Here is a 20,276-nt window from a genome sequence, read left to right as displayed (position 1 = left end):
GGGAATCAAAATAAGGGGGTTAGATAGATAGATAGATAGATAGGTCATGATCATTCCAAAAAGGTTGAAAAAAATTTAAATAAAAAGTCCTGTTGTTTTATTTTTTAACCTTTTTGGGAAGAAAGACGGGTAGGTCAGAATTTTACACTGTACGTTTCAATACTAAATATTTCAATTTATATACCATAATATTACCCAAAGTCCTGCAGAAAAACGTGATAAAGAATACACCGGAAACGCCATCTAAACATTATCAGTTTTGTAAAAACATCTAGCTTCAATCAGTGTCATACCGGAAGTAACGGAATTTTATTTTGAAAATAATTTCTCGTGCAGTTAAACGACACCACGTGTTTAAAACATTTGTTCGCAAACATGCAAATACATATTAATAATATTTATATAATAGTAAACACCTTAATAATAATATACAGGACCGGCACCGTTTAAATGAAACAGATGCGTTTTCTTACTTATGTCACGTTTGTACTTTTATTTTGAAAGGGTTGACCGGAAGCGGAACTGTAGAATTGCGCGGCTTTGCTCGCGAGAAAAGAACTGGAGGGAAAAAAAGAGAAAAAAACCGAAGGGAGAAAAAAAAAGGCATTTCTGAGAGCTTTGAGGGGCGGATTTGGACAAAGTTTCCCCACTGTCCCGTCCCGAGGAGTCTTCGGGGGGGTTGAAAGGGAGTCCAATTCACCGGTAATTAACTCTGGAGTCATAATTCGGTTGTAAATGAATTGTTATTTTCAGTCTGTCTGAGAGCGCCGTCGTCCCCGTCGCCGGAAGTCTGCATGAAGCTGCGTCTCCTACAGAGGCAACGGGGTCAACGGTTTTTTTTTTTTCCCCTGTCTTGTTTTTTTTTTTTTTTTTTTTTTTTTTTTTTTTTATTCAACACTTTTTTTTCTCTTTTTTTTATTTTCGCTGAGCGAGATGAGCAGGGAGTGAGGAATGGAGGCGTAGGGACTGAGGCTGAGCGTTTGAACACACTCCGGCCTCCAGTTTTAGCTTGACTGAACAAGCCAACGAACAAAAGGGAGAAAATTAATGGAGGCAAGTTAGCGTTAGCCATGTTTGTGTGTGTTACCCAGATAACACAGCTCAGCTGCCGAGGCAGCAGCCCGTCCAGCTCGCAGCAAAACACACCAAAGCAACCCCATGTCATCCGATTTTATGACAGTTTATACCGATGTTTTTTTTTAAATCTCCGCAGGCTTTCCTCAGTCACCGCTAGCATTAGCCCGCTGCTAGCTGTGCCACAGTTTTGGAGCCAGTTTGTGCCCTGTCGTTAAAAAATGGCTCTCAGATTACCGAAACATCGACTTTAAAGTACCAGCTGCTTTTAAAGCGGGGGTGTGGATAATATGAGGCATACGGGAGATTAATTAATATGACTTTTTTTGTCACTCCCCATTTTTTATTTATTGGCTGCAGCAGAGTTTAGGAGGGAGATAAAAAAAAAAACAACATGCCCAGAGTAAAGCTGCATGAAATGTGGCAGTATTTGTTTTGGTCGGGTCTATTTTCCATGGGCTTCCCGGTCTCTTTTCCCGTTATAACCCATAAATTAAGCTTTACTAACACGTAACTACCTGCATGCCTTTTTGTGAGGTGTGGATGGAGGTGATATGACTATGCATGGCATCCCAGTTGTTCACGTAGAAATCTGCACCTCAGAGCTACGTTTTCGCAGCAATATGTGTGCAGAAATAACATGCAAATGCATGGCGACGCAGGACAACGATGATGACGTGTTGCAAAAAACATGTATGGATTTAAAAAAAATTAATAATAATATACAGGTTTAATTTCGCTCGCAACTTGTGCAAGATTGCATTTTCACGGCAACTTATTTGTGGAGGATCACAATGAAGAAGTGCATGGGCTGTGGCGCTAAAACCAATTTAATTCTGGCTTTTCTGGCCTCCTGTGACTTATTACTGCCTGGGATGAACATCTTTGCCTGATTCCTTTCACATCTTCCTCGCAAATCTCACATAAATGAATCTTCAAAGAGAGTTTTTTTTTGTTCTTGTTCAACTGAGCTGCTAAATTTTAAGTTCATATGTTGGACGTGTCGGGTTGCATTGAAAAGAAACAAGCTAAGATGTGAAAAAAAAACAAAAAAACACAGCCATGCATGGTCTCTCCTTTCATGTAACAGAACAGAAAGAAAAGAAATCAGTGAAGAGGGGAAGGACAGGTGTTTTCTAAGTGTGTTGCTTTTTAATTACAGAAATAATGGACGATTCCCATTTCAACTCGTCATACTTTTGGTCTCCCGTCCCCACTGTACAAGGACAGGTAGAGACAAACCTTATTGTTGGAAATGTCTTGAAATGCTGATGGTTATGATGGGATTGTCACGTTGACTGTTTTGTAGAGCTGCTTTAAGGATTCTGTCGATGCATTTGTTCCCCACCCTGAAGTCTTCTGTAATGTCTCTCGATGCATTCGCTTGATCACATGATCACTCCGGTCCCTCTCCTCTTTTATCTCTTCATTTTCTCTCTGTTCCTGTTCCTCCCTTTTTTTGGCTTTTTTTGCATCTCACCGTGCCTTCCTCTTTTCTTGTCTCCCGTTCATTTATTCTCTCCTTCCTCTTCACCGATCCCCACCGGTCAACTCGTTCATTTCACTCCCCGCCCGTCTAAACTTAAATTGTGTCATTTTCTATCGCATCTCGGCTTCCATCACCAACTCTTCTTCTCCTCATACTTAACATATTTTCTGCCGTTGTCGACCTTTTTAATTTTCCCTCCATCTGCTCTTGTCTGACATCTTCTTTTTTTGTCATTTCCATCTGTTGCTTCAACCTTCTCCATTCTTCATCTTCCTTCAATGTTCTCACCTGACTTATTCCTCCACCTCTGTCGTCCTCATTTTACCCTCATCACACCACCCCGCCCCTTTATTGCTCCACCTTTTATACTTTCACTGCTGTCTAGATTGAGAACGCCATGTTCCTCAACAAGGCCAAGGAGCAGCTGGGTCCAGACAAGGGCAACGCGCCCCCCTTCCCTCACTCCTCCGCGTCTTCCACCTCGTCCCCCCACTACCCCACCGCCGTGCTCGCAATCCCGGGTTCAGTGGACGCAGGGGGCGGCGTGCGCGTGGTCCCCAAGCAGGAAGGCGGCGGGAACACGTCGGGGGGCGGAGGAGGAGGAGGAGGTAACAGCGGCAACGCCAGCTTGAGTGGCGTTGGGGGACATCTGCATCAGTCGCACACCTCCCAGAACGTGACGGTGGTGCCGGTTCCTTCCACTGGGATCATGACTGCAGGTGAGAGGAAAAAAAAGCTTTTGGCTTTTTCTCACTTGAATTAAATCTGACATCAGTTTCTAATTATGTTTGTTAATATTCCTTTGGATTGAGAGAAAATATAAACACGATAAATCTGCTTCAGTAGTTTGCAGTTACCGTATTTTTCGGACCATAAAGCAAATCGGGTTATAAGGCGGACTAAATATTATATTATCCTCTCCTCCACGTCTCTGTGAGGAGGAAAGAGTAGCTGGACTACGCTGCCCTGTTTCTAACATCAGGCCAAAATAAACTTTTATAATGAATTAACTTACTAGGTTTATTGTTGCTAGCGTGTACTCCAGGCTGCCTTACATTAATGCACTTCTAGTTTAGACATTACAGTCAGGCAGTCTGGTAGACAGCTCAGGGGTCCTATCAGGTAGTGACAGTGTACCGTAATGCTCCTAATATCCATTGAGGAGCGGATTTGTTGCTAACCAAAGTCATACTTACACATTTTAACTGATTTTTGAGCACATTGTGCACAAAATTGGCCATTTGTTGCCCCCTTTACTGATTCTCAACTGCATTTCAACAAATATTTGGTCCACCAGGATAGATGGCTGATGCAGATGGAAGATTTTAGTTTTTAATTAAGGCAAAATTATAAAAAAAAAAAAAAAAAGTTAAAGTCAATCTTACAATTGAAAATGTTAAGTACAACACAAAGTATGTTTTAATAAACACACTTTTGACATTCTCTTTGATTCACAGTAACATCTATCCAATGATATTTAGTTACTCAATTGCAGACTTTTCTGTCTTGAAATCTGCTTTGAATTCAATTATTAAAATTCACCGAACAATTTACCCAAATACTGTTCTTATATTTCTAAACCAAAAAGTGTTCAGTTTATTGGATTAAAACTTAAATAAAAATTTTAAAGAGTAAAATTAAATAATTTGCAAAGTGGATGAGCATCTTTTCATACAACAAATGAGCAAAACCATTTTTTTTACATCTACAATAATTAACACATTGGTTTTCGACAAAACATCTGACTAATAATTTATTTAAAATTATCATATTTTGTAGAGCATGTAAGAAATTAATATCATAACTTTTATAGTTTAAAAAAAAAAAGATTTCATTTTTTTTTGGCCGTTTAGTTCCTTTGACTTGACAGTTTTGGCCCATGTACTGAGAAGTTTGGACACCGCTGTATTATGTGTTCTCTAACCTATGGCAGGGCAATATATCAAGATTTTAAACATATAGAGATATTATTTTTGGTCCGTGTCGCCCAGCTCTGCTCTAACCCCTAAATGCTAAGGTCACAATCATAAATTACAGCATTAATAGCATCCAATAAAACTGGTTATAAACACAAACATCATGATCCCCAGGCAGAGGAGAACATGTGTTCATGTACCAGGAACACATGGAGCGGCCCCGGCTCTGTGGTACTGATGAAGGATCAACAAAGGGGGGTCGGCTCTTTCTCAGGATTTGTTCTCTAAAGATAATTCATAACTGAGCTGTTCCTATTTGGAAATATTCAAAAGCTTTCATATTTAGAGGATCCACTGTACTGCAGCCCAGACCAGCCTCTGTAACATTAATAATTTGATATTCCTGCGGTCCTAATCAGCGCGTACAATATCAATTTGAGGAGAACGAAGAAAAGCAATACGGTCGCATTTATGTTCAAAAGCATAATCCAAGCAGCTCTGGAAAGTATTAACCAGTGGTTTCAGTAATTAACCATGATTCTATAAATTATGCACAAACAACTGAAAATCAACAATAAAACCTAAATGGACAATCATTTCTTTTAATTAGGCAAGGCAAGGCAAGGCAAATTTATTTATATAGCACAATTCAGTACAAAGACAATGCAAAGTGCTTTACATGATTAAAATATAGCAAAATAAAACAGAATAAAAACAAGTAGGAATAAAATGTAGATAGAAAAAAAGAACAAAAAAGTGGTGATTCAGTTAACTAGAACAGTCAAAGGCAATCTTAAACAAATGCGTTTTTAATCTTGATTTAAAGGAACTCAGGCTTTCAGTACTTTTACAGTTTTCTGGGAGTTTGTTCCAGATCAGTGGAGCATAGGAACTAAATGCTGCTTCTCCATGTCTGGTTCTGGTTCTGGTTCTGGTTCTGCAGAGCAGACTGGAGCCAGAAGACCTGAGTGGTCTGGAGGGTTGATGCCCTGATAACAAGTCTGTGATGGATTTAGGTGCTAATTCAGGGATTTATAGACTAACAGAAGGATTTTAAAGTCTATTCTCTGAGATACAGGGAGCCATGGAAGGACTTCAGAACCGGGTCCATGTTCTCTACGTTCTTAGTCTTAGTGAGGACTTCAGAACCGGGTCCATGTTCTCTACGTTCTTAGTCTTAGTGAGGACTTCAGAACCGGGTCCATGTTCTCTACGTTCTTAGTCTTAGTGAGGACTTCAGAACCGGGTCCATGTTCTCTACGTTCTTAGTCTTAGTGAGGACGCGGGCAGCAGGTTCTGGATCAGCTGCAGCTGTCTGATCCACTTTTTAGGCAGACCTGTGAAAACACCGTTGCAGTGATCAATTCTACTAAAAATAAACGCATGGATTAGTTTTTCCAGATCCTGCTGAGACATCAGTCCTTTAATCCTGGAAATGTTCCTCAGGTGATAGAAAGCTGACCTTATAATTGTCTTTAGATGCTTTTGGAGGTTCAGGTCTGAGTCCATCACTACTCCCAGATTTCAGATTGATCAGTGGTTTTTAGCTGAAGTGACTGAAGCTGTGTGCTAACTTTTGATCTCTCCTCTATTGGTCCAAATATTATTACTTCTGTTTTGTTTTTATTCAACTGAAGAAAATGTTGGCACATCCAGGCATTGATTTCTTCTAAGCATTTACTCAGTGCTTGAACTGGTCCATAGTCACCTGGTGACAATTAAAAACTCACAAAACAGTGTTTTGAAATACTGACGTTCAAATCAGAGCAAAATTTTCCATCTTGTACTTTTCTATTTATGCATCTCTCCGGTTATTTGGACTTACAGGCTTCCGTATTATTGTCATCCGTTAAATTAAACAGAAAATCTACTCAATTTAAAGGCATGTGTGCCTGATTTAAACGGAGACGTTTGTGATCATCCCTGTGAAGAAAGTTTTTTTTTTTTGATTTCTAATTTCTAATCATATTATTACTTCCATATTCAAAATCAGAATCAAGTTTATTGCCAAGTAGGTTTGCACTTACAAGGAATTTGACTTGGTGTTGATGGTGCAGACAAAATAGATATAAATACATATTCAACAGTGTTTCATACTGAAAATATTTACAGCTATATGGAAACCTGAAGTTTCTGTCTCCTCTCTACACGTTAGATCATTTTTAGCTGTGGTGAAACGTCTTAAACCGCCGCTTCACAGTGTGTCTTTCCTCTCAGCGGGGTTGGTGATCACCACCCCTCAGGGCACGCTGGTACCCACAGCCTCCACGCAGTCCTTTGTAACTGGACCCCCCACTGCCACCACCATGATCGTGTCTGCAGTGCACCCCTCAAACACAGGTAGCGCCCCGCGGCACTTCGCCCCCGACTCATTTAATTAAATTCAATTCAATTATATTTATAGAGCGCCAATTCATGAAACATGTCATCTCGAGGCACTTTACAAAGTCAAAATCAATCAGATTATACAGATTGATAAAAAAAATTCATTTATAAGGGAACCAGTTGATTGCATCAAAGTCTCTCCAAGCAGCATTCACTCCTCCTGAAAGAGCGTAGAGCCACAGTGGACAGTCGTCTGCATTGTTGATGGCTTTGCAGCAATCCCTCATACTGAGCATGCATGAAGCGACAGTGGAGAGGAAAACTCCCCTTTAACAGGGAGGAGAACCTCCAACAGAACCAGAACCAGGCTCAGTGTGAACGCTCATCTGCCTCGACCCACTGGGGCTTAGAGAAGACAGAGCAGAGACACAGAAAGCACAGAAGCACACATTGACCCAGGAGTACTTTCTATGGTAGAGAAGACAGAGCAGAGACACAGAAAGCACAGAAGCTCACATTGACCCAGGAGTACTTTCTATGGTAGATGGTAATAGTGGATGATCTGCCTCCCCTGATGATGTCACAGCTACCAGAACGCCAGACCAGGTGTACCTTCTATGAAGAAAAAAGAAAGAGAAAAAAAAGTTAAGAGCTGAAATAACAACAAACAATGCAGATTGGAGAGCAGTAGGAGAACTCAGCAGAGTGAGAGAAATAGACCCTGATGTCCTCCAGCAGTCTAAGCCTATAGCAGCATAACTATAGAGATAGCTCAGAGTAACATGAGCCACTCTGACTAGAAGCTTTGTCACAAAGGAAAGTTTTAAGATTAGTCTTATTTAGGCTTAGAAATGCAGCTGCATCATCTTTTCTGTTCTTTGTTCCAGTTTCTCTTGTATTTCTTTTTTCTCTTTCATTTCGTAAAAGAACATTTCTCTCATAATTTCCTCAGGGCATATTTTTTTTTTTTTTCCTCTCTTGTCTGTTTACCTGCAAGCGTAGCGAATGAAACCTCTTGGTGGTTTTTCCAGATAAGAAGGAGGATGTTTCTGTTCCTCCAGCCGTCGTCATGCAGACGCCGTCGAAGCGAGGCAGGAAGAGCAAACAGATGATGAGCCGAATCGGCGGGATCCTGCCTCCAGGAAGCGACGCGTTGATTTTAGCCCATCTTGCCGCTGGCGGACAGGTGAGCTTCCTCTGCTCGGACGGTCGTCTTGGTAACGCAGCGTATTCGAGTTTTTACCCTCATGATTTGCTCCTGGTGTGCTGCAGCACCACTCCGCCGACCCGTATGATCTGTCAAACGACGAGGATGACCACACCAGCAAAGACGGACCCAAGTCCTACAGGTGCTGCCGTGATATTTAGGTTACAGAGAGCGCTGCTCCGTCCAGTCCTGCTCGTGTCTAACCGTCTACCGTCTCTTCACAAGGTGTCGGATGTGCGCGGTGACGTTCTTCAGCAAGTCGGACATGCAGATTCACGCCAAGTCCCACACCGAGGCCAAGCCCCACAAGTGCCCCCACTGCTCCAAGTCGTTCGCCAACTCCAGCTACCTGTCGCAGCACATCCGCATCCACAGCGGGGCCAAGCCCTACTCCTGCACCTACTGCCAGAAAACGTTCAGGCAGCTCAGCCACCTACAGCAGCACACACGGTACTGGGCCCGCCGCTGGTACAGCCTCTTGGGGGGGGGGGGGGGATCAGTCGGCTTCAAACCTTCACACTGCAAAAATGGATCTAAAAATAAGTAAAATGTTCTTAAAGTTAGTGTATTTGTCCTTGATTTCAGCTGGTAAATAAGATTATCTGCCAATGGAATGAGTATTTTAACCCCTAATATAAGATAATTAGATATATTGCACTTGAAATAAGATGATGGAGATAAGTTGTTCCTATTTTAAGTGCAAAAATCTTATTCCATTGGCAAATCATCTTTTTTACCTGCTCAAATCAAGGACAAATACACTCATTTTAAGAACATTTTACTTATTTTTAGATCCATTTTTGCAGTGCAGACCCTGTTGGAATAAGGTTGACAGTGTTCAGCTCTTTATGCACACTGCAAAAAGGGAACTAAAAGTAAGTAAAACTTTCTTGAAATTAGTGTATTTTTTCTTGATTTGAGCAGGTATATAAGACTATTTGCCAATGGGATTAGTAGTTATAGCCTTAAAATAAGATAATTAGATATTCTGTACTTGAAAAATGATGATGGAGATGAATTGTTCCTACTTTAAGTGCAAAAATCTTATTCCATTGGCAAATAATCTTATTTTCCTGCTCAAATCAAGAAAAAAATACACTCATTTCAAGAAAAATTTACTTACTTTTAGTTACCTTTTTGCAGTGCACAGTCGAATCATCGCCTTCTAAAGGTCATAAATGGACTTAATTCTGATTGGATCAATGAGACATTTCATGTTATGGAGGTCAGCTGATTTGAGGAGGTTTTCTCAAACTGCAGCAGTTCCTTCCCTCAACATTTCTGGGTCCCTGCTCTAAATTTCTCCGGCTGTTACTTTCATTTGGTCACACTTTTTTGCAAACTGTAAATGCGCCAAAGGTTTCAAACGTAGACATTTTGTGACGCTGGGCCGGAGGAGCCCCCTGTGAGCTGAAGTGTGTGTGACGCAGCCCATAATCACAACCCTCATTTCATCCGTTGCATTTTGTCACGTTTCTTGCATGATCGTCCAGAGCAGAAATGCTTCTTTTTTTTTTTTTTTTCCCTCTGCATTAAAAATTAACTTGCGGATTGTGTCAGGTCAGCAGGAATGGCTTGCATGTGAAATTCACCGCTGTTCCCATCAGATAAATGACGTCCACGCTGGGTTCTTGGTCTTTTCTCTGTTCTGCTAGAAAAGCTGCTGGAAACCAACAAACACTAAAATACTCAGTAGAATAATTTCCTACCTTTTAGATTTTCCCCAGTTTATAGGCTTAATGTAATCAAACTAATATATAAGGGTTCTTATACAGTATGTGTCAAACTCAAAGACCCGCGGGCCTAATCTGTCACATCATGGCAATTTATTCAGCCCCCAGGAGCTGAAAAAAGGCATATAATGTCATAAAGTAGAGGTATATATCCTTTTAAATTGTATAAAGTGGCTAAAACTGTGCCTCCTGTAGTGAATATTGATTTTTTTACGTGTAGTAACAGCATCTTGCCACTAGATGTCAGTTTTTCCCACAACACATTAAAACAACCCAGAAATGTCCAAGAAGAGAAAAAGTGATGCAGAATGATGAGTTTAAAGTGTAACTCACCCCAATATCAACTATTTTTGCAGATAAACTGTATAATCTGGGCCTAAAGGTGCTACTTTTATGTTACTGTGATTTTTTTTAAATATATTTCTATGTGAACTGAAATCAAATTAGGAAACTATCTATACAGGTGCAACCGGCCCTTTTAATGACTTCATGATGCCAAAGTGGCTCAATATAAAAATGAGTTTAACAGCCCTGCTCTACAGTGTCCATTTCCTCCCTCCTGTGTTTCTAATGTGTGCTTCCAGCCTCCTGTGTTGCCTAAAGCATCTTCTGCCCTGGTCCCTGGGTCAGCTGTGGGGATCTGCTGCCGTTAAACTACCTTAGTCTGTTGAGCTCAGGATGCCTGAAGCTCGTTAGGCAGAAATTCTCCCTCACAGAAAAGCTTTTTATTGGATATTTCAACAGATTAAACCTGCTTGTATCATCCTATCACATCTTTGTAGGACAGCTGTGTTACAGCGCAGAAAACGTAAAATAACAAAGACTAAAGCTGAATCTGCACCCATTGACCTTAATCCTGTACCATCAAGAATCCTGAATGTTTCAGACTTTAATCTTAAAACCTGATTGGCTCCTCCCCATAAAATCCTTTGTCTTGCACAACTTCTTCAGACGTCCTTCCTTCTTCACTGAAGACTGATTCTCTATTATTAGTTCACTTAAATTTAAAGTTTAAATACGAAAACATATGAAAAAGTGCAGATTATGTTTCTGGAACAGGGGTGACCTGTAAACAATCTTTTAACATGAAAAGCCCATTTCTTCAACCTTTTTTCTGCACTTAAAATAGGAACAATTCATCTCCATCATTTTTTTTTAAATCTCTAATTATGTTATTTTAGGAGTAAAAATACTTATTCCATTGGCAAAAAGTCTTTTTTACCTGATCAAATAAACAGAAAACACACTAATTTTAAGAAAATTCTACTTACTTTTAATTCCCTCTTTGCAATAAAGGGATGATGGCACACATTTAGACTCTGGTACTGATGCAAATAGCAGATTAAAAAGCACATTTATCCTTTTCTACCTATGAAAAGTGTCTCATGGTGAAGATCTGATGTTGACTGTCCTCTAAATCTGGAGCTTCACCCAAAAATATTATTAATTGTTTTGTAGGTTTACTGGTGTTTAAAAAAGCTCCCCGTCTGCCGATCTATTTTTATACATAAGAGTCATATTTAACTATTTTAGCTGGGTGTGCTTTAAATGGTGACTGTACATTAATTTAATAATGCATGACTAATATAGAAAACCATAACTAATCCAAAACTACTAATTATTTTACTAATCATGCATGAAGTTGCGATTGATAAATCCACCTTCCACTCATTCATGCTGCCTTCATCCCAGCAGATTGTTTAATTTTCTGTCTGAGCTCGTCGCCTCGCGTTCATTTCTTTATTTTCCTCACTGCTTCGCTCCGGCTTCATACACCGAATGCTTTAATCAGAGCAACGCCTGATTCTCAAGGTTCCTGTTGCTTTTCCACCCGTCTGACAGAGATGCACTCCACTTACTGCAGGACACACCAAATGGAGAGAGAGCGAGCGAGCGAGAGAGAGAGAGAGAGAGAGAGAAAGGGAAGCGTGACTGTGCTTGCTGTATGTTTGTTCTGTGTTTTCACAACTCAGACGCAGCACAAAGAGCACACTGTCAAACATCCTTTAAACTTCAACGCATGATTTCATCTGCGGTTCGTCGGGAAGTTTGGTCATGCTGTAGCTTAAAAATCTCTCGCTGTTTCTCTCTCTCTCTCTCTCTCTTTTTCTCTCTGTGTGTTTCTCTCTCTCCATCCCCCCTCCCCCCTTCCCTCCCTCCATCCCCTCCGATCCCCGGCTTTCCGTGTTAGAAACCACACTGAGGCCAAGCCCCACAAGTGCCCCCACTGCTCCAAGTCGTTTGCCAACTCCAGCTACCTGTCGCAGCACATCCGCATCCACACGGGGGCCAAGCCCTACACCTGCTCCTACTGCCAGAAAACATTCAGGCAGCTCAGTCACCTACAGCAGCACACACGGTACTGGCATGGGCGGGGCTGGGTTGCCGCTGATCACCTGTGTTCTTGTGTGTGCATGTTTGGAGCGGGTTCGTGGAGGACGATTAATCCCTGTGGGACGGCTTGGTTCGTAGAAGCTAGGGCTGAGATAATTAACAGGATTAATCGATCTTTTTTGAAATAATCGTCAACTAATTTAATAATCCAATAACCGTAAACTGGCCCTATACAGACTCTAAAACCTGCTGTTTGCTGGGAAAACACGCCACCCAGAGCAGCAATTAAACCAAAACTGTACAAAAATTTTTTTCCATAAATGAGCTTGAATCAGAACTCCCCAAGTGGCAGTTATAGCTTCCCCTGGTTTAAATTCACAATTTCCTATTAAATGCCATTCGCTGTCCGATTAATAAGAATATTAAAAAGAATCAACAGATTAATCAATTAGCAAAATTATTGTTGAAGCTTTAATCATATTCCTTACTGTTTTGCTAAACAGGGATATATATATATATATATATATATATATATATATATATATATATATATATATATATATATATATATATATATATATAAACATAATATGTACTTAATAGTTAAATTGCCTGCCATACTGTGGGCATTGAATTGACTATTTTTGCCATTTATAATGCATATAAAATGTGCAATCATTGTTTTTTTTTTTTGTCTTAATGGTGACCTATTATGAAAAATTTTCTTTTTACACCTTTTTGTTATTCCATTTGAGTCTCTGCTGCCTCTAAAAACCGTCCATGCAGTAATCAATTTTTTGTTGGTGTCTGAAAAACGATCCGTTTAAAAAAAAAAAAAAAAAATTATTGCGTCACAATCGGCGGGTACAAAAATGTAACACATTTTTATATCACATCTTACAATGATGTTGTAATTATTATTGGAATAAATCACATACAAAACTTAACATTTGCATCAATACATGCTGAAAAAGTGTGTACACATTAGCATGATGCTAATTTGCATTGTAAATCCTATAGGGACGCTAGCGTTATTAGCATTTTATTTTTTTCTCAGATTCATCTGACATAAAACAACCAAAATGACTCCTAGAAGTTTTTTTTTTTTTTTTTACACAAACCAACACTTCATAAAAAAATTAAACTTATAGACAGATGTTTCTAGGCAGTTGTGAAGATATAAGAGGATAGTTTAACGCTGCAGAAACGTGGTTTTTAACAACAGGCGACTTATTCACCGTTCAGAACCCGTTGCTGCTGCCATGCCGCCCGTGCAGGATCCACTTCTTCAGCCTCAGGGTCAGACACGCACTGCTGTGTTGTTGTGCATCTGTTTGCAGCCATTTTCATGTATAAAGTGCGAGTTTAAACTCTTTCTGAAAGGAGCTTAAAAAAGACTAAACTGGGGAGGTGAAATGTTTTTATCTGAGAATGATTTTGTTCAAAAATGTTTTATATAGACCTGTCCTGCCCTAATTGTTTAAAAGGAAGCATAATAGGTCAGTTTTAAGTTCAAAACATTTGTTTACCGGGTATCTTAATTTACTAAGAGTATCTCTTTTTAGATTAATCAAAGAAATATTCAATAGATTAATGGTTTGCTAAAATAATCTGTAGCTGCAGCCCTGGTAAATGTATCAAATTTGGGAGAAAAGATGATGTTGTATTGCAATTTATTTCACCTATTTACATTCAGAGAAATCTAAACAGGCTTAACTGGACTTTAATTAATTAAAGGTGAGTTTATAATAGTTTTGTTGCACAGCTTGATAATTCTGACCACATCTTCTGGCTTTCTAATCCACCTGAACCCGTTACAGACAGGAAACTACAGACATACAGGGTCGGCCGTGGAGACGTGAACCTAAATAAATAGTTTTGTGGAAGTGAAAGCAGAACAAACGCGAACATGACAAAGGAATGGGTGAAATATTAATAAGTGATAATAAATATTATTGCTGTTATTTTGCAGGAACCTCCGGTTAAGTTTTACTTTTGTGCAAAATGTTGTAAATATTGACTAATCTTGTCATATTCTTTCCTCAGGATTCACACCGGTGACCGACCGTACAAGTGTAACCATCCTGGCTGTGAGAAGGCCTTCACTCAGCTGTCCAACCTACAGGTTAGTAAAAAAAAACCTGCATCCATTCATCGCTTCATGAAATCCTCTCCAACACATTTTTGGCTTAAATCTCCTCCTCTCTCCCGTTCCTGTTCTCAGTCTCACCGTCGGCAGCACAACAAAGACAAGCCTTTCAAGTGTCACAACTGTAACCGTGGTTACACAGACGCCGCCAGCCTGGAGGTCCACCTGTCCACACACACGGTCAAACACGCCAAGCTGTTCTCCTGCGGCCTCTGCAACAGATCTTACACGTCGGTACGTCCTCAGACCTTCAGCTTCATCTCTGTGTTTGTGACTGGATCCAAATCTGAGATGGTTTTCTGCACAGATGATCGATGCTTCATCTTCATCACTTGTGATAGGGCTGGACGATAATTCAATAACAATATATATCGATCGATAGAAAAAAGGGTCAATAAAAAGTTCAATAGAATAACAGTTTTCCTTCCTTATGCATTCTAGCCATGTAGGTTAATATTACATTATTACATCCTCCCAACCAATCACAACGCAGACCCAGGAACCAAGCTCCGCCCCTTTAAAGAGTTCAGAGAGCACGCTTTCTTTTTAATTTTTAAAAAAACTTGCAGTTTTGGTGAAAAGCTGGTTGAAAAATGGGTTGAATTTGAATTCAGTGTTTGTGTCTTTATCTGAAAATAGGTCACTAAACAAAAGCATAAAATTACCAGGCCTGCACTTAAAAATATGTTTTTAATTTGTTGATAATTATCGATATTAATCAATATGATTTCTATTTTATCGATATGCTTTATTTCTACATTGTCCAGCCCTAATAGATATATATTAATGATAGAAAAGAAAGGTAATTAAAAAGTTCAATAGAATAACAATTTTCCTTCCTTCTGCATTCTAGCCAATCATGTAGGTTAATATTACATCATTACATCCTCCTAACCAATCACAACGCAGACCCAGGAACCCTTTTAAAATATGTGTTTTTAGTTTGTTGATAATTATCAATATCGATCAATATGATTTCTATTTTATCGATATCCTTTATTTCTATATTGTCCTGCCCTACCATGTCTGTCAGGAGTTTCTGAGAAACTCAGGAGAATCTTCTCCAAACACAACATGTTACCAGTAAATTTCCAACCTAATAAAACTCTCAGATAAAAACTGGTTCATCCCAAAGGCAGAACATGGAGCAGCTCAGGGAACCTTAAGAAAGAACAGATGGTGTGAAAGAGGCCATGTTGGTCAAAAGGGGAGGATAGTTTCAGCTTTCAAGCATCTAGAGCTCTGCTCTGAAACTCATTCTAACGAGGCTTTATGAGCAGTTTCATCATCATTCAGGTGACCAAGTCCTCCACTCACACCAGAGATCGCCTCTAACGACCCGGGACAGAGGCGGGTGGGTCACTGATTAGCATCTGACTGAGGATGGGCCTCCATGTGCAGCGCACCAGCCGCAGATTGCTAAGTGTGAGCCGCCAGAAATGACGAAAACTCCTGGATGGGCGTCGAAACTTTTACAGAAAGAACTGATTGAAAGTCCCTTTGCCTCCGATTTCAGCCTCTTTGTTGTTGACTGAAAATTTGCACCGAAAAGGATCATGAAACTCTTCCATTGAAGGCTGAGAGTGAAAAGCAGCGATCAAAACAAAAAACAAAATATTTTAAAGAAGCTAAAATATTAAAGACATTTTGAATTATTTAAAAACAAATTGTTAGCTTCATATGTAATCGTCTCTTGCTTCTCAGTTTTAATGCCTTCAGTTTGTATTTAAGATTTACAAAGTAATAAAAATGAAGTAAAGCCACTGGATGACTAAGGTGTGTCCAAACTTTTCACTGCTAGTGAGGAGCGTTTAAATGCTTGTGTTGATTTTAAAATTTTATTTATCGGTCTGTAAATTAGATTCTGGAAAAGTCGACAGTTTTGACATAAAAGGTGAACAGAAACGCTGAATCTGAGCAATAAAACATGTTTAGCATTTAGTGAAATTCAGCCTTTAGCAAAGAAAAGTCCTCCATTATAATTACCAGTCTAGACTAATTTAGACTTAGACAACTTTATTTGTCATTTTGTATGCACAGAGTGCGTACAGAACGAAATTTCGTTGCATACAGCTTTGTAAATTGCAGTAAAAGTTAGATTACAGTTTTTAGGTGGAGCAGAGATTTAAAAGTGAACATAGATTTAAAATACACTATAAAAACAATTGAAATGTAAACAATGCAGGAGAAGGTCACAGTACACAAACCATTGAATGTGCAGGATTGGGTTGTGCAAGGATGCTTTTAAGGACTAAGAGTTTGGTAACATTTATAATGCTAGATGGAGATGCAAAGTGTGCAAATATGCAAATGTTGTGCAGAGTTTATAGTTTATAGTTCAGCCGTTCAACAGCAGTTCAACAGTCTGATGGCAGCAGGGAAAAAGCTTCTGCAGAACCTGGTGGACCTGCAGCGGATATTGATAAATATTCTTATTTTCTGATAAAATCCTCTCGTCTGAACTAGTGAATTCATGTTTCTGCTGCTGTTCAAAGTCAAAATAACATTTTACTCCAGAAAAAAAAAATTTAATTTCTGTTTCGGTCTTTTTGCAGGAGACGTATTTGATGAAACACATGCGGAAGCACAACCCCGACCCGCTAACCGTGGCGGCGACGGTAGCCGCCCAGCAGGCCCAGGGCCTGACGCCCGGCCGGGGCCGCGGCCGCGGTCGAGGCCGGGGGGGCGGCAGAGGGAGCCAGCTGCAAAACCAGAACAACCCAAACAACAGCAATCAGAACCAGAACCCAGGGCCGCCGGGCAGCTACCAGCAGAGCCAGCAACCCTCTGAGGGCGTGGTGCCGTGTCCCTTCGACCTGCACCAGTACAAGACGGTGTCGGCCAATGAGATCCAGTACAAGCCGGTCAGCGTGGGCGAGCTGCCGGTGACCCATAAGGACCTGTGTCTGACCGTGTCCACGTCCGCCATCCAGGTGGAGCACATGAACTCGTAAGGCCGCGCCCGCCTGTCGGCCGACCCGCTCCGCCTGGGACAGAACCAACAGGCCGCAGTGTAAAAAGCTCCATTTGATTCACCTCATTCATCTTTACCGTCTTCTTAAAGTAATCAATAAAAAAAAAAAAAAACAAGAAACGTGGCTGAGGAAGGAGAAACTGTTACCTTCATCATCAGCCGCCCGCCTCTGGCTGCCGCGGGGTCGGCTTTAGTGGCTCTGAAGGACGATTTTAAAGGGATCGATGTGACGCTGCGACACAATCAGGAGGCAGAGGTCTGGTTCTGAAGCTGAGAACAACTTCAAGCTCCTCAGATTACAGATAATCTCCAGCAGGTCGAGTTCTGGCTCCTCCCAGAGGGGAGGACGGCTCCGGACGTTTCTGTCTCAAAAAATCACATTTTCGCTTTGAAATTGGGAACTTACTCACAAATAAATCTGCAGCTCAAGTTTCATCTTTAATGTTTTGTTTTCGCTGTAAAACGAGCAGCTGTAAATGATCTGTAAAATGAAAAATAACAAGACTCTCTGCAGATGAATAACTCACAGGGTGGCGGGGGGGGGGGGGAACCCAGATTAAACTCTTCTTAAAATATTCCCAATACTCTGAGAAAAGCAGAATGAGGAAGAACTGAGAAAAGTGATCGTTCAGAAACGGTGAAGAAATGCGAACGGACCCAGAAATCGGGTCGCCCGATCCGTCTGGAGAACGTTTTCAGTTTAGAAACTTTCTACATGTACTTCAAACATCCATCTTCAAATCCACGTCACATCTGAGGAGTCGGGGGGGGGGGGGGGAACCGTTTGGTTTTGGGAGCCTGAAGTCCTGAGCAACAGAACCCGGGTTCTACAGGAATGTTCTGAACCCGATGGGATCTGCAGCAGAGCGAAATAAAAAACGAGAGAGAGAGAGAGAAGAGCGGGACGGGGGAGTCCTACAGAAAGCACTTGATGAAGCTCGTACTTCACGCCTATGTTTGTCATCGTTTGTCTTTTGTTCTGTTTTTTAAATATCTATAAATCATGTTTGTATTTTTCTACCAACAGAGGAACACAGAGAGTCAGCAGAGTGAGTGCATGGAAGCGACAGGAAGGAAATGTTTGTTCCCGTTAGTTTTATTATTATCCTGGGAGGAGCAGCTTAAACGCCTCCTCGCTCCTCCGGGGGTCACCGGGGGGGCGATAGATGGGAAATAATGATTGTGTGATAAACACGGCTGAGAGGTACTGTTATCGACCTTTTTGTTTATTTTTAGCAACTTTTCATACATATTATTACTTTTGTTCTAACTAGTGCAAATGTTATCCACAGTATACTCACTCTGAGGCATTATTGCTGTATGCTGTACATAAAATAGGTAGAAAAGACTTTTTTTTTTTTGTTTTCCATCTGTAAAAGGGAAGTATGTCTCGTGTACAGAATATATAAAAACAGACCGTGTCTCAGGTCGACGACAGAAACCAACAAGCTCTGATACAAATTCTTATTAAAAACATGCAGCTTTTCTCTTTTAACAAAACATTTATGATGAGGATTTATTATTTTGGCCTGTTAAAAATAAGCAGGGCTGCTAAAACGATCTAATTAGTACTAATGCTGTTGCTTTAGGTTCATTTAAAGCATGATATTTTTTTTCATTTCATACAGAAAATAAATGAAAATTGTCAGAGAAATGTAACCGTAAACCTATTTTGACTTCTTTTTTTTTTAAATATATCATTTATGGTGCTGTGTAAAATGAAGCCACTCCTAACATGTTAAACTAGCATCAGATTAAAAGGTGACCTGGGACAGCGCTAGCCGTCTCCATCCAGTCAGAAGGTTCTAGCTGCCTGTGCAACAAGCCGACGGTCCTCATGTATACTCAACTTAGTCTGTCTCTGTGTCTTTTTATGGAAAAAAAAAATAACCTAGCAATGCTCCTGGTAAGCAGTTCTGAACTGACCTATGTTAAACTCTTGCATACTGTACGCACAGTTAAACCTCTTACTCATCTGAACGGACTGTTTCTTCTTCCCTTATGGAGAATAAAATTCAAAAACTGTTTATGACAAAAGGCCACGACTGATTTTTTTTTAATTATTATTATTTCAGCTGAAACCTCTAACGTCACTGGGACAGATGTGAGAGTCATAACTGTAAACATGTAATTTTCACACATTGACTACACGTTAATAACTTTAAGATCAGCAAAAGTAGCAGTTTTTGTAAGAAATGTCCAATTTAAACAGAATTATCACTTACAGATGAAAACTGGAACTGTTTAAAACAGGTCAGACTCATGGTTGCTTGACATTCTCCATTTTAATCTTCCGAGGTTTTACATAAGTAGATTGTTAATCAATTTAATGCAAAAAGACTTTGCATTAAATGTCAAAGGGAACAATTGTTTTTACCGTCTACATTATAGAGTTCATGTTTTGGCGATCTTTAATCAGGAGAACGTTACAATATTTTGAAATCTGTAGGATAACATATTTGCCAAGTTCTAGAATATATTTATTTATTTACCAGGTATAAGGCTTATGAAATAGAATCAAATCAATGCATAAGATTTTATTTAAACTACCGGTCAGTGTTTTTTTTTCACCAGAAAAGTCAAACACTAAACATGAATGGTCATAAGAAATGTATAGCATAAAAAGTATATTTCAATTCATTTAGTAATTGTATCCCTGTTTATTTAAGGCATCCAGGTAATCCAAAAGAACAACCAAACTTTTAAAGAAACATGATCATTTTTAATCAATAATTTAAATAATAAAAAAACTTTCTGTTTTATGAATTAAATTTTCAGCGAGATTACGTTTTTTTTTTTTTTCAGAATTGAATTGGAAAAGAGCGCCAACATTATTTTCTTATTTCTGTTTTTGCCTCCTTAAGCGTGACCAGACCGGGGAAAATGTTTAAAAATGTGATCATTTTCTGCACCTTCTATGAAACCCTGGAGAACAATAGATTCATAAAAATAAATTTAGAGGGGGAAATGCTTCATTTGTAGCTGGCGTTTGCCGTTTGAGCGGAGTTTAGTATGAGCAGTGTGTGTCCCGCCCACGCAAGACAGCCAGTGAGCTATAACAAACATCCACCCCAA

General features: G+C 39.9%; 1 protein-coding gene across 7 annotated transcripts; it reads left to right on the top strand.

The window, feature by feature from the left end:
- The first annotated feature begins 543 nt into the window (after positions 1 to 543).
- On the top strand, positions 544 to 19,238 carry znf384a (zinc finger protein 384 a). 7 transcript variants are annotated; one of them, XM_036145837.1, is made up of 11 exons: positions 544 to 702; positions 2,237 to 2,304; positions 2,949 to 3,282; positions 6,697 to 6,819; positions 7,866 to 7,990; positions 8,077 to 8,153; positions 8,237 to 8,461; positions 11,936 to 12,103; positions 14,125 to 14,203; positions 14,303 to 14,461; positions 16,783 to 19,238. In XM_036145837.1, exons 2-11 carry the CDS (start codon positions 2,242 to 2,244, stop codon positions 17,179 to 17,181), a joined length of 1,752 nt encoding a protein of 583 aa, XP_036001730.1. In that variant the 5' UTR covers positions 544 to 702; positions 2,237 to 2,241; the 3' UTR covers positions 17,182 to 19,238. The 7 variants fall into 7 exon arrangements, with proteins under 7 accessions (XP_036001730.1, XP_036001727.1, XP_036001733.1 ...); XM_036145834.1 differs by having other exon boundaries at positions 7,836 to 7,990; XM_036145836.1 differs by lacking the exon at positions 544 to 702 and adding an exon at positions 709 to 1,053 and having other exon boundaries at positions 7,836 to 7,990.
- The last annotated feature ends 1,038 nt before the right edge of the window (positions 19,239 to 20,276 follow it).

This window comes from Fundulus heteroclitus, chromosome 13 (genome assembly GCF_011125445.2).
Source record: "Fundulus heteroclitus isolate FHET01 chromosome 13, MU-UCD_Fhet_4.1, whole genome shotgun sequence".
In the NCBI taxonomy this organism is placed as follows: domain Eukaryota; kingdom Metazoa; phylum Chordata; class Actinopteri; order Cyprinodontiformes; family Fundulidae; genus Fundulus; species Fundulus heteroclitus.
This window is presented reverse-complemented; position numbering and strand designations above follow the sequence as displayed.